At 36.8% G+C, this 15,390-nt stretch overlaps 1 protein-coding gene across 2 annotated transcripts in view; it reads right to left on the bottom strand.

Moving 5' to 3' along the window:
* Positions 1-15,390, bottom strand: part of RXFP1 (relaxin family peptide receptor 1) — an 87,620-nt gene that overhangs the window by 44,338 nt on the left and 27,892 nt on the right. Inside the window, exons 3-4 of one of the 2 annotated variants that reach the window (XM_021539588.3) lie at positions 14,798-14,977; positions 218-5,793 (exon numbers count right to left, since the gene is read on the bottom strand). In XM_021539588.3, coding sequence (XP_021395263.1) covers positions 218-449 — 232 coding nt within the window. In that variant the 5' untranslated portion in view covers positions 450-5,793; positions 14,798-14,977. Of the gene's footprint in view, positions 1-217; positions 6,367-14,797; positions 14,978-15,390 lie in introns of those variants that run through there. The other variant, XM_085578011.1, reaches the window with a different exon arrangement.

The following is a 15,390-nucleotide window of genomic DNA, read 5'->3' on the forward strand; positions in this document are numbered from 1 at the left end:
ACTCAAGGCATTAAGTGCAAAAAACATCTGATCCTGACATGTAGCTAGTAACCTTGAGAGACCGCATTACGGTTTGATTTTATTGAAAACTAATTGACATGAAGAAATGCAAAATAACACCGAGATATAATGGTTTTTAAAAGAAAGCCGCTCCTGAAGTTTATCAGCTGTCTGCTTTGCAATGTTCAAAACAAGAAAGGGAGCCAGGGACACTTACCCTTGGTACCAATGAGCAAGAGCAGGTAGAAGCAGCAGTTGGGTGTCATATCTGTCCTTCGGGGGCTCGATGAGCAGTCAATGGATGCTGTCCTTGGGACTGCCCGGCAGCCGGGGGGCTGCGCGCAGCCTGCCTCCGAGAGCCTCGGCAGCGTGAGCAGAGCTCCCTGCCTCCCTTCCTGCTCGCCTTGGCTCCAGGTCTCCTCTCCCCCCTCTCTGGCACACAGGCTCATGAAAGTTTCCCAGGATCACACTGGCTCCCCGGGCTCTGCCTTACGGGCTGCGATCTGCTCGGTGGCAGCACCGCTGGGCTGTGTGCATGGACACGGCTCTGCCCCAAGCAGGGCTGCTGCTGCTGCACAAAACAGCCACGTCCCAGGAACTCGCATCAGTAGTCCAATCCTTTTTCCCTTCTTCTTTTTCTCTTCCTAAAACTGCAAGGCTGCAAGAGGTCTGAGAAGCACAGTTTTATTTAGTCAAATCTGTTTGAAACCAAATGTTTTCTGTAGTTTAGATAAAACCTGGAGGTTTTTCAACTAAGGGGAAGTGAAATTTATAAATACAGTCTCTTTGTAGCAATCCAGACACTCACTGAAATATAGAAACGTAATTTATTTCCAATATTAGCATGTAACTACTTTTACACTCTTACCACTCTCCATGACAAATACTAAGGAAAACAATCTGAAAGATCAAAGAGGAGTGTTCAAAATTCATATTCTTCACGAGGAAAAGTTTTTTATTATTTATTTTTTATATTTTTGTCTTACTTGAATACTTTGAGACACTCCTATCTGGCCCTTGATTTTACTGTCACCAGTAGATCATGGTTTTCCCCATTACATAAACAGTCACAACACTTAAAATCTATTTTATGATGTGAAGTCTAACATTTTGCAGTACAGCAAGACATACTTCAAAACAAGATGGTCAGTTGAGATGAACTCGAGAGAGGAGTTAAATTTTATGTGGACTCAAAGAGTTTCAGACTTTTAAGTTTTTTTTGAAAAAAAACCCATCATGTCAGGATGCCAATGGTCAGAAAGCAATAGTAACCTGTGAGCAGTTATGTCAGGTACTGAAGGAAAAGAGCTTCTCTGACTAAGGAAATATGCGCATATGAGAACACATCCATAAAATGGCGAATTTAGAAAATTAGAAAAACATTTATCACAGTTGAAATGTCTTTGTTGCTATGGCAAAGTTGTCTACAAAATAGGCATTATAAACTGCCAGCCTCTTGATTTCTGATATAAAAGAGAAGGGTTTACAAAAAGGTTGTTGTCTATGGAAACCTCAAGAAATACTTTGACATCTTCTATAACAAACTGCACCAGTAATAAGCAATGTACAGGCAAAAATGGATCAAAAAGATTAGACAACCATAAAATATTTCTTTTATAAGGTGAGGACTAGCTTCTGAGCATATCAGTTAAGATCACACTTGCTTCAAACAACTGTTTAAGAGTTAATCTAACTCCTACATACTCTAGGGTTAATGTCTCTGCTGAAAACTCTTTCAAGGTGATAAAACATAAGAAAAAATTGGACCAAGAAAGTGAATAAAAAGTGAAATATTCTTCCAATGAAAAGTAAAATAAAAGCTTTACCTCTTCAGTGCAGGGTAAGACAGAATTTACATTATAAATAAAGGATTTTCTTCCTTGTATATTTTCTTCTGTAGCTTTCTGCTTCTGATCTAGCATAATTATTTGAGATATGTAAGAACCATACAAGTGTTTGGACTAGATCCTTTCACCTGATAATGTAATAAATCAAGCAAGCTGCTTCTTTAAAAAACAATCTGACCCACTACAAAAGTTGAAGATATTCTACCTCAGAGTAAACAGGGAAAACCCCCAAATGTGGTACATACCACTCACACATACTTTCTGAAGCTCAGCCCTAGTGGGAGTTGTCACTTTTCAGCCTTCCTCTTTTTCAAGAACCTTTAGCAAGATACTCATTAATTTTGCTGCAAATAAACACTTGCTCTATGGAAAATCCACTGAGATCTTCCCTCTTCTAAACTTCTTGCACTTTCATAATATCACAAACAGAAGCAGCAGCAGTTTCCAGCCCATTCTCTCAGCATACGCTAGAGTTACAAACACGCGCATTGCTGAACTGTGGAATGCAGAGCAGGAAAAGGAGGAGACACCAGCTTTTGAGAAGTAGTTTTGGCCTACCTTAGTTAAATGCATTTTTACTTCTTATTACAAGAAACATGTCTGTGTATTAGAAAGGCAGTAAGTATTTTCTTGCTGATTAAAATGTACAAAGCTATGGCATGTTGGTGTTTAAGAACTCTTTTCAAGAAAACAATAGGCTTTATAGACTAATTCCTTACACAGCAAAGAAATAAATCATCAGAATTGCATGTTTTTCAAACATCTTGGAGAAGACATTAGACTTAATTGGGATAGTCAGTATTTCCTTTTATTTCTACTTACAGCAGTTCTATAATTAAAATTCAGTCTAAAGAGTATCTAAACTGAAGGAACTTAATTGTCACATCTGTGGGGGACAACCCCCTCCAAACATTCAACATGGTGCCAAACCACAAACTACCAGAATACATTAATGTCTCATTAAATGCACATAATTGCCATTTGCTACCAAGAAGAGTCACCTCATGTGTCTATGACAAAGTGTTCATAATCAAATTTTGAACTAAGATTTAAATAACTGCAATTATTAGACATTTCCAAATAAGTTGCTAGTGAAGTTCCAGCACACCTTATAGTCTTTTTTCTATTGTTAACATTAGATGCTAGGTAGAAGGAACTTCACAAAATTAATCATAGCTGCATGCATCACCATTGTAATTTTCATTATTAAAAATAAAAATACACTAAGCTTTAAATCTGTTACAAAGGAAATAAGTTAAGATTCTTTTTCACCTCAAAGAAGAAAGGTTTACTTATCTGCAGGCTGCAGCTACTCTTTTGAAGGTTAACAAACACTGTACACCAAACTGGCACGATGCTACAACTGATAAGCTTTAAGTAGATGCAGTACAGGTAGGAGAAAAGTTGTATCTCTGTTTTAGCCTACATGAGGCAGACAGATTCAGCCAAAGCCTACCTGATGCCATGCTTATCCAAGGAGTGAGTAGTATGGATCTCAGCTATGCTTCTGCTCTTTCCTAATGCTGGAATTTTTCTTGGATTAATTAGGAATGCTTTCAAAGATGCTATATATCATGTATCAAATCAAAGACCCACAAGACAATTGCTATGCCAATAGTGGATTTATTACGAAGAGTTGCTCATTAGGCAAGGCAAATTTCAGCTGAAAATGCTGACTAGATTGCCAGCTGTTTTGCTGTGTTTCTAGTGAAACACAAAAAAGTGCAGGATGAAGCACTGAAAGTAAAACTGTGCCCATGTTGCTATCTGCAGTCATGAAGATTTTGTAGTTCATACTTAGAAATGACAGCCCCACAACTGACCCACTTGTTTTCTCAACCATTTGATCACCAAAATCTAGGTTTTATATTATAGCTATGTGAGTAACTAATGTACAGATAAAGCTTCAGAACACAGCATTTAAAATCTAAATCCTTCATTATGTCCATCAATCCTACAATCCAAAAGATTTAGCTGTGAAAGAAAGCACAATTGGCTTAATTGTATTTAATTTACACTGCATTCAAAGCGCTGTCAGTGTACTTTGCAAACAGTACAACTGAGATTAAGACATTCATATTTTACAGGACAACTTCTACCTTCAGAGCATATGTTCCTCATTTAACACCTACATCCAGGTTCCCTGAGTTCAGAGCAAAGCAAACTAAAGGACCTCTTAAGAGGTCTAAGCTCAGAAAGATAGAAAAGACCTCATTTACAGCAGCTCTTTCCAAACATTAAGCTGCACTACAGTACCTTTATCTATCTCTCAATCTCATACACTTGTGCCTCAAGCAGTACTGTAAAAATGGACTACTTTTTTGTAAAGTACTACTCTTCCCATTTCACAATTACAGAGATTTAATAGGGTCTACCTCTCAAAACCTGAAGAGCCTGGGACACCCAACCTAATGGGCCAGGCTACCTGTGCAGGCACCTCCTGACTTCTCACTTCCTTCTCCAGACCCTTTTTATCAGCACAGCTGCAGCTAAACTGGGATTACTGACACTTGCATTGGAGAAAGGGGAGGGATACTCATTCCTCTGTTGGGAAAACTGAGCTAGATATTCTCACCTGGAGGCTTTACTACAGGAGCAGCACAAAAAACTTACTTTTCAGTGGAAATGTATATCCACCAGGCGTCTTAAAACAGAAATCAGTTCTGCCAAGTTATTTTAAGCTAAAGATATTGTACAAAATTTGGCTTTAGTGTCAGCTCCCAGCTGCAGGGTGATCACAGCTCCGCTGCTAGGTCTCAGACTGCAGCTACAGAGGGCAGCACAGGCAATAAATTTCACTTTTCCACAAAAAACAGGCAGACAGAAGAGATTAATGGATGACTGTTTTCCCCTTACATGTCTTTTCTTTGTGGATGGGACAGTATATTGCTTGAAGACAATGGTGTACAAGCAGAAATAATTTAGCTCTGAGCTCACTGAAATGCTTTCCCCTCTTCTGCAAATGTACACTCGGCCATTGGGTGCTTTGGTGACCCTGCCCAGCTGTCCTTCTACAGCTGCTGGGGAAGAAGGCTACAGTCAGAGTAAACGTGCTCATTTCCTCCCTTATTTCCCAGTTTTCTCCAGCTGTTTCTTCCAACTGGGTGTTTTGACTAAATTAAATAAAACCTCACCAGTGTGCCTGACTCAAAACTGCTGCTGAAATGTTGAAAATACATTTATAAAAACAACCAAACATTTAAGCTTTGCTAATGATACCTCTTCCTAACCAGCCATTTCCAGTCTTCTGACTGATTAAAAATTGTAACAGTATTTTTATGACTGTGTATGATTACAGGTATGATGTTAATGGCTTTGGTTAGTCATTATAACATTTGGGAACATTACAAGAACTGCATATGACTGAAAGATGCAAGATTAACTCTACCTTGATTTTTCAATATGACTCTTTCCAAGTTAACCTCTGTCCTTCGTATTTAAGGCAATGCAATTTTTAAAAAAATGCAGTTTTACAACATCTAAGATTCTAGAAGAAAAGGCAGATCTCCAAGTATGAATAGCTGAATACCAAAAGTGCAAAGTTCATAAAATGTTCACTAGGAATTTATTTACACATTTGAACATGAGCTAGTACTGGACATATAAATATTTACAATTAAATTCCACTTTGATAAAAAATTCCACTTTTTGATAAAATTCTAAAGAGATATAGTATATAAAGTTTTGAGAATAGAAGGTCTTTCAGTAACTCAGCTATGAAACCTTTGTGTTAGACAATTACCAAAGTCAGCTTTAAAGTCAGAGAAATTGATGTGTGATAGCAGAATGGCAATACATTTGGGCTATCACCCAGATTAAGAAATCGTCCTCAGTAGACACCAAGAGCTTTCTGAACTGTTTACAGTTTGTTTACTCATCAGTGCGTTAATTATGTGAATCCACAATGCTCCCTTCAAGGAAAAAGCTGAATTGAGAAATATTTAACCTAAAATCAAGAAAAGGAACAATTAGAAATGTGAAACAAACATATGTGAAAGTGAACACATCCCCCCCCCCCCAAAAAAAAACCAACCAAACAAACAAAACCAAAACATCCCCAATAACATCTCCCAAAACTCATAAGAAGTGAGGAGGAAGAGGATGAGAGTTACAGTATGAGGAAATAGGGCTTATTAGAGTGCATATATGTAATATAAGAAGACACCATCAAAAGCTGGAGCCACTGAAATGAAGAATGCATTTGAGACATTAAATGTTAAGACAATGCATATACACAGCTTGCCACTGCACTGTTGTGAAGAAAATAAATTCTCTAACATGAACCCACATTCTGGGAAGTAGGTAGGGTTTCCAATTCAGTGCCTTTATATAATGCCTTAATTTAAAATTCTAGTTTTGTATTTCTGAAACAACCTGTGGAGACAGCAGAAGGGAACTGTGAAATTCAGAAATCCCGAGGTCATTGCTATGTAATTATAAGTGATCAGTATCATAACATTCCCCTAATGCTGGTAAATATTTAGGACCTAAATTCATTGGGGCTTTGAGTTCATTGTTTGGGGTACTATTTAGATTGTTCTTTTACACATATACATGTTGGATGTAAATAAATATAACATTTATTGGTATCTAATGCGGCTTTTGAGAAGTATGAAATGAAAATTCCTTGAAAGAGCTAGCAAAGATGTTGGGTTTGGGAACAGCTGATACCCTGCCATGAAGGAGCTTATGTTAGGAGAGTTTTTTCTTAATTTAGGTGAGCTTTTCTTCCTTTCCTTCACCTAAATTGTGCATGGACAAGAAAATTAATATTTCTGGGAGCAGCTTGAACTGAAATGAGAATTGATTTCAATATTAAGCATACAGTTCTAAAGCCCTGGGATAATACAAGTGGAGAAAACCTTTTCAAAGTAACCATGCAGAACATATGGTTAAACCATAGGAAGCTACGACCTATAGTCCAGAGGTTTTTTTCTTATTTTGTTTCCTTATTTTGTTTTGAATCATAGCAGAAGTTTACAGGTTTGCAAGACTAAGTAACAGTTTCACATTTAGTGTAAAAATATTTGATGCTTTTCCTAAGTGTCTGGCTGACTAACACTATAAAAATATTTTTTCCCGTTGATTGTATTTATTTCCAATATTCTCGAATTTTCTAATATCTTTGAGAATATAAAGTATAATCTAATTAAGAGTAAGATAACATCAAATAATGCATTTAGCTTGGCTTTGTATTTTATCCCAGGATGATTTCTGTGCTAATTATAGGAAATATTTTTGTGATAGGTTTAATAAAGCAAAAATTCTAGACAAGTGCTTGAGCAGCTAGAATTGTAGTGGCACACTGTGTTTTGTGCTTTCTTTCTGGCTAAGTCTGGGATTATTTTTTGTTCAGGAAAGTAGATTTGTTAAAAGAAACAGCTCATTCTGTTATCCTTGATCCCTTGTGTACTCCTCTCAGACATGAGAGCATTGAATGAAATTTTTCTCACCTGGCTCAAAGGCCTTAAACATTTGTCTCTAACATGAAAGGAGGCAACACAATCAGTACTGCTTGTGCTGACACACACTCATATTAAAGGAAACAGCAGGGGCCATCATTATGTTTTGTATGGAGTTTGACTCCATTATCTCCTACGGGTGTGCTCTGAAATTGTCTTCAGAGGGCTCAGGCACAGGAATACCTAGTCTCTGCATTCTGTTGAAATAAAGTGAAATAAAACTTGCAGATAATGAACTGTATCTCCAGTGGCCTGAAAGCAGCAATTTAGCAAGGAATTTTACTTGTATAAATGCTCTGGGATTTCAAAAAGCTGATACAGTTTTTAGCTTCAGCCTTTACTTCTTGCTTAAAAGCTGTGGTGCATATGTAAAGGTTTTGGTCTCACATAATTTAAGGCATGTGTTTTGATTATCTACATTTTTAGCCATCAGCTCTAATTGTCAGATCTCTGAGAAAAACCAGATATAATTAATTAAATAATAATAATAATAAATTAATAATATTATTATTACCTTTCTGACTTTGTAATTGCCCAACATGTTAAATAAATAGGAACTGATGGGTAGAATTCTAAGAAGCAACAATTATTATATTTCTCATGCTTTATTCAGGCATCATTTAAATACCTAGTAGTGTTGTCTTCCTCTAGGTCTCTATTTCTCTACAAATATATAAAGCATTTGAATTTTATGTTGTAAAAGATGGATCAATAACTGTGTGCTCAAGTAGTTTTAGCTTAAATAGTTGCATTGGAATAAAAGAGAATGTTATCCAAAACCCCAGAGCAGAAGGTGTTCTGCATACAGCCCATCCACACTGAGCACAGGTGGAGGTACTCTGGTGTCCTTACAGAGCAAGGTGGGAAATTTATACCTTTTTAAAGAAGCATTTGTAACCTGCAATCTAAACCCATGGTGAGAATCCATGCAACATCTACCTGGTTTTAAAATCAGATAGCCAGATTTTAATACTGCTGCTACTAACAGGAGTTACTAACAGACTTAGAGCTATCTGACTGTTCTTTCTGTGGAATCCCTTTCAATGACAAGTGTCAAATTCTTCTTAGGACACCTCACCATCAAGCAAGATATAAGTCTGGGTAATTTTTACTAAAAGTAAGCAAGTCACAAGATTTTTCTCAGATGTTTTCTTCATGGCTGGATCATGGAAGTCATGGAAAATCAAGGTGAGGCAAGCAATTCTCAAAAAAATTTTTGAAATACTTCTTTTGTTTTGCTTTAAATGAATTTGGTGTTTCTTTTGGCATAAGTTTTCCATTTTGGTCACATGATTTTAGCTGTGTGTGTTATGTGTTACTGCATGCATTTTAAAAATTTTGCACCTTGGCTGCAATGATGCACAGATTTTTCCTTTGCGGAAAGTTTTCCTCTCCTGTTTATGTCCTCACGAGGTGAAATAAAAAATATCACAAATCCTTTGACAAGCTGCCACCTTTAGGCAGTCATTATTCCCTGCATGCTTATTGCATGTACATGATTTTTATTTCTTATTTACAGCATCTGCATGTGGCTGCATGCTTATTGCATGTACATGATTTTTATTTCTTCTTTACAGCATCCGCATGTGGTTTAACAAACCCCAAAACGGTCTGAAACTTGTGACATGTTTGAACAAAATACAGCTGTGGGAAATCTTTGGCTTGAAAAGTTGGTGTAGTAAAAAAAAAAATAAAAATAGCAGGCTTCAAAAAGCAGACTTCATAAATCAGAGGTTTCATTGGTGAAGTCTTCTGGGATACTGATCTAAAAAAAGCTCCTGAGGAAATCTGGCAGTTCCTTAGCAATGCAGTATTTAGAACTGAAATGTAAACAATACTATTCTGGGGGGAAGAAAGGCAGAGTAGTGAAAAAAATCAGGTATGTTTAACTAGCAATTTTTAATTCTCTAGTGCAGGAAAAAACTGTACTGGAAATTCAAAAGAAATCAGATTGTTGAAGATGATCTATGCTTAGAAAGGTATAGATCAGGCATGCTGACCAAAATCAAATAACCAAAGGACAAAACCAAGGTGTCCCTTAGCAAGGGACTTCAAGAGGAACAAGAAATTGCTGGACACATAATTTAAAAGGACAAACTTGGGCTTTAAATGTCTTGTGAAGGCTCTGTAGTGTAATAGCATTTAAGAGTTTTTAATGCTCTTTATCTGGATGTTTTCTCCAAAGTTCAAGATGATCAGCTGGCCAATATAAGAGCAAGAAATAGAGGCAAGTAGGTAAATAACATTTTGGGACACATGTGTACAAGTCCAACATCTTTCTACTGCTTTGGCCCAATGATTTTCACCCTAGAGTGCCTCAAACATCTGGCTAAGTCAATTACAGAGATTAATGATTATCTTTGCACACAGTCAGGTTCATGAACACTTGACCTACTTTCCTGACAGTTTCTATAAATTCAAATTAGTGAAAAGGAAAATATGCTGAGAACATGCTAAAAAATAATACAATATCTTTAGTTAGTTTCTTGCTCTACTTTCTCAAAATAGAGTTCAAAAGGTAACTTGATTATAGGTTATGAGCACTTTCCTGCAGAGTTACTTCTGCTGGGTACTAATGGGATATTTAATTTAGCAGAGAAAGATGTAACATGAAACAGCAATGAGGAGCTGAAAGCCAGATAAGCACAAACAAGAAATAATGCATGACTTTCTAATACTGATGATAGTTAGTCAGTGGAATAAATGACCAGAAGAAACACTATATAAACTATGCTTTACACATATACATTTTGTGCTCATTTGGGGGAAATTTCTCCAGAATTATGTGTGCTATACTCCTTCCCTCTTCCCTTCAGCTTTGTTTGAAGACTTAAAACTCATAAAATTCTTTTCACATGGCCAAAATTTACATAAGTAGACGTTCCATTTGGAACTATGATGGCACAGAAACCCTAGGCTATATCTCAGAACAGAGAATATATATTTATTAATTACTGCTTGACCAGAATTTGAATACTTTACAGTTAAGACATGCATATGTTATTGGATTATAATGAATGTATAAAAGCCAGAAATGTCATATTTCACGTAAACATATATAGTTAGTGGAATAACAAACACTGAAATGCAGAATTCCACCCATTCACAGGTTCTCCATAGATGCCACTTAGAGTTTGGGAAAACTCTGCTCCTTTATTTTAAAGACTGAAAACATCATAATTCTCTCCACAAAAAAATCACAGGTTTTTTTCAGTGTGGAATTTAAAAGTCTTTTTCAGCAAAAGTCCAACTCAGTACATGAAACTGCGAGCTAAAGTTTAGCCCAGTCCACATAGCAACTTTGTGGGTATTGCTACTCAATAATTCAAAAGTTGTCAATTAAAAGTGTGAACAAGAGATGAAGAAAAGATAGGGGCATCTTTAGGTGTCAATGCACAATATATTGGAAACCAGCAGGAAAGGCTGGCGTAAAAATAGAACAAACAGATTTAATCAAGTCAAAATAGAGCTACTGAAAGTTTACTTTGAAGCAGAATTTACCATGATAAGAGAGAGCACTGATAATGCCCATTAACCAGACCACTGAGGCAGAAAGAAGTCTTTTTTCCCCTTGTATATACCTCAAAGACTTAAATATAAGAGTTGTGCTGTGGCAGCATGATGAAGGGGTTACTGCACACTAGCAAAGCTTGTGACTTCATGGGAGTGGTTCCTTCCCTTGGAAACAGTCAACAACCCTGTTTGTTTCAGCTGTGTATTGCAACTTTTCCTAAGATGAGCCAGCGGCAATAGTCAGATCAGTCAGGTTTTCTTTCTCCATCCAAAGTTTTGAGACTGAAACCAAAGGAAATCCAAGTCAAGTTGTAGTTATTTCATCTGTTTCATGCTTGGGATTTTTTCTCTCCAGTTTGACAGGTGCTATTTGCAAAATATTTAATTCCTTCATAAGCTAGCAAGGAAATTTTTACTTGAACACAGCACTAACAACAATCAGCAGGTTTGAAAAACCTTTATGCAAATAGAGGACTAATTAACTTGGTTTTGGTCCTGTAAAATACCTTTGTAAATGCTTAACTACCTCTAAAGGATATTGTAGACTTCCATTCTAGTAGTGCTGCACTACTCTTACCCCTGTTCAAAACCATTAGTATTTCCTTGGGACAAAGACTAAGAGGTACATATAGAAGAAAGAGTAATGCTTTTCTGTCAGCCTCCACCTTTTAATTTTGTTGAGATTCCACTTTTGTGTGTATTTAAAAATCCCCAGCAAATCTTGGGGATTATAGATGTGCCTTTCATAAACTGATATATTGGTAAATGGAAAATTTGAATACAACTGCCAGTAGCAACCTCTCTTTCCATTTATGTGAAAGCTACAGTTTTGTCAAAACACTGCATTAAACTAATAAGCAGTTTCAAACGATCAATGCAAGCCAATTAAATGTGACTCCACATTTCTAGACAACAAGCAGAGAGTTACATTTAAGTTGAAATTTTATTCAGCAAGGACACGTGCTCCTCTTCCATGTGGCCTATAAAATTAACTGGGTGCAATATGCCCCATGCAGATTGGCAGTTCCATCTCTGTAGGGGCACAAAAAAATACAATCAGCAGGCCCTTTGAAAGCTCCAAAGTTTGTTAGAACAATATACTTTGCCATATTTCAAGATTGACAAAATTGCACGTGACATAGGAGTTCATAATACAAAATCTCCCCATGTGGTATAGCCAGTGATTATGTGCTGCATATCCCATTTCCTCTGCCACCCTGAGACTCACTTATGGCTAGAACAAGGACACTGAAAGATGCAGCATGCCACAGGCATGGAGAAATAATTCGCCATTTCTGGTGTGCTTTGTTTCCTCACGCTCCTACTGCTGTGTGCTGCCCAGTGATTTTCATAAAAGCTCATGGGCTTTCCATGGCATCTGCATGAAGCTGCTCCCAAATGCAGCCTCTGTGTTGGTCCCGTTAGGAGGGGCGTGGAGCCCGCTGATGTGTGCCACCTCAAACAGAGCCAGGTCTTCCCCTCCCAGCAGGGAAATAAATGCAAGTTTTGTATTTGCTTGGAGCAGCAAAACAGACCTGTGCACAGGTTTTTGCTAAGCCTCATGTGGTTTCCTAATTGGGTCTATGTTTTGGGCCACAGAGGGTGAGTATTCCTGATTTGTGAGATGATAGGACAGCCATTAGGCTTGCCAGTTGATACATGGAGTTAAAATAGAAATCCCTACTTTCAGTATTCCTTCATATGTTTAATGTCACCATCCTTGCCATCTATTCTGCTGGTAAATTCCCCAAACAACAGGCATAAAAAGCTGGGCTGCTCTTACATGACACTTCTAAAGATATCTTGGGCTTTGTCAGTGGCAGCAATGCCTCTGAAGCTCATAAGGGACCCTCCCATAGCTTCTTGACTAAGGCCATCAAGGGATGCTCATTTGTTCTGTAATGATTGAGATAGCAACACTTAGAGGGTTTCCTATCACTTGTGCAGAGACTAGAGGTGAAACTGAGTCACAAAATCCTCAATGGGCTCAAAATTATTTTTCTTTTTTAGAGAATAAAGATACTGGATCAATTTAGATGTTTCACACGGGCAATTTGATTAGGAAACAAATGCAGCTGAGCCAAAAAATGTGAGCAGCAGGCTTCCTAGTGTCCCTGATTACTCACATAAAGTAGCAATGTGAAGGCTGCTCCTTGTATCACCAGCTCCTCCTTTCTCTCTCTCAAAAAAAAAAAAAAAGGAAACTTAATGAAACAGAAAAACTTAATTAATATATTCTAGATTTAGGCACCTAATCTAGATGTCTGTAATAGGAAGCTCATGTTTCTGTGTTTCCAGTGAAACTTACAAGGATTATTCTAAATTTCACCATTCTATCAAAAAGCTCTACTGACAATAGGAAGCTGTGATAGGGTACTTGGAGTTAGCTTCTAATTATGCACACCCAGAAGTTCTAAACAGCCATTATAAAATGCTGGAGACTGATGAAGACTTATGTTTACATTTTTATTTATAGACACCAAATATTCATCCTAGCATCCTATTTTAAGTCTGCCAGATTGCTTTTGATTTGGCTTGAGATAATTGATGAAAACAACCATCTCAGCATTCCTGTGATATTTCTTCTTTTTTGTTTCTCTCCAATTCTGGCCTCCTTATTACATGCCACATGTATTTTCCTAGAGATAGAATTGCTGTTTAGCAAGCATTACAGTCTCCTTGTGTTAGAAACCATACAAACTCTTCCCCAGAATTATGTTTAAATCAAGTATATTGCTTAAAAAAGATCAACTGCGTTAACTTTTTACAATACATATTGAGTAGTATAACTTACTGAAGTTTAGGTTTTAAAATATTTGGGTGCACATAATTATTTTAATGGCAAGTAATAAAAGAATGCAAGAATAACAGTGCATTCATTTATGTTTTCTCTTTTAAGAATAATTGGTTTCTGGGGGCATTTGGACCAGGAGCAGGTGTCTTTTGCTAGTTTGTTGTTCAGCTCCTTGTTGGGTCCCTCTGTGAAAATTAAGTGTAGGAAATAGAAGGGAGTAAAAGGAAATGATTCACTGGTAGCAATTGCTTCCCTAAGGGCCCACCACAGCAACAGTATTAGGCCTTTCTTGACATTATATTGGGGTTTGCAAGTGAAAAATGCCATGAGCTGCACTGACTTAGCTGAAGAAATTTTTGAGTTTCAGTGAGTTCCCTGAAGATTTGATTTTTTTTTTTTTTTTTAATTTCTTTCTTTTGTAGAACACAACATTTCAGTACAAGGGATCGATGACTGAAGAAGATTACATCTTGTGCAATACTTTTCTTCTGGGGAAGGTTATACAATTATGACTTTGATGCTACAATCAGATTTGACAGCATGAAATTCTAGCTAGCACGCAGATGGGCAACAATACAAAACTGTAGGAGAGGAAAATAGATTTGCTTTGGACTCTTTAAAAAGCACAACACTGCCCTACACAGACATTTTCATCAGACAATTCACCTTAAGACTGAAGAAATGCTATCAAGAAAAATTACTATGTTATCTGTCTTTCAGTATGCTGGATAGTCAGCAGTGCTAGAGATGGACCATCAGTGTTTACTGATCATTCTTCCAGATTTAAGGGATCAAAATTCAAATAGCTAAATATATTTTGGATCTGGCAGAGGTGTGAAACACTTTGATTTTGTTTTGCTTCCTTTCTAGTATGTACCTTTCCAATATTAAAAAGGGGTTAATGGAATTTCCTTTTGTTTAATATTTTTTAAAAATATGACATAATATAAATTATCTTAAGGAAGCAAAAAAAGCCTCCTTGGTACAGGAATTTCCGGCATCAGTTTTATGAACTCAGGGAACATTGATTTTTCTTGTGTTATTTCAACAGAAAGATAGCAAGTGTGTTGTCCTGATGTACAAGACTAATTGAAAATGGTGCCCATGCTTCTCTGATTTCATTACCATCTCAAGGAAAAGATAGTGCTGTTACTCTTTTTTTCTCTTTTATTGTTACTTACATGTCTTTTCCACAGAATCTTCTTTTCTTGCCTTCACAAATCCTATAGGTTTTTTTAGTGATCAAAAATCAACTCGCCATGACTCAATCTTGATGTCTTTGATTCAAATCCTTTACTGTGATCCAGTTGTTGGGTTTAGTGGCTGCAGCTTCAACTGGACCCCATGACTACTCTGTTCACCTTAACAGAAGTGAGAACGGAAAAAAAGAAAGCACTTTAAGATTGTTTCAGGATTTTAGCATTTGTCTGCTTAAATTATTCCTGTACTCATGCTCTTTTTAATAGGGAATCACAAAATATTTAGTTGTTTCATAGATGCAGAACACAATGTATCTGAGCCTGTTATTACAACAGTGCTCAATATGGTTTTTGAAAAACTCTACTGAATTGCTAACAGACAAAAAGAGTCAGCATCCATACTGAATACTAATCACTTTTAAAATGTAAGCAATTTAATTTTCACAGGACAGCTGATATAAATGTCTCTCTTACACTAATTAACAAATATAATGAGGGAAATATAATTTACTGCAATTTCTCTTCCAAATGAATACAAAAGCATTTTTTGTTTAGCTTTACTTGAATTTCACAGG

Source organism: Lonchura striata, chromosome 4, assembly GCF_050655825.1.
Source record: "Lonchura striata isolate lonStrDom1 chromosome 4, ASM5065582v1, whole genome shotgun sequence".
NCBI classification, from domain to species: Eukaryota; Metazoa; Chordata; class Aves; order Passeriformes; family Estrildidae; genus Lonchura; species Lonchura striata.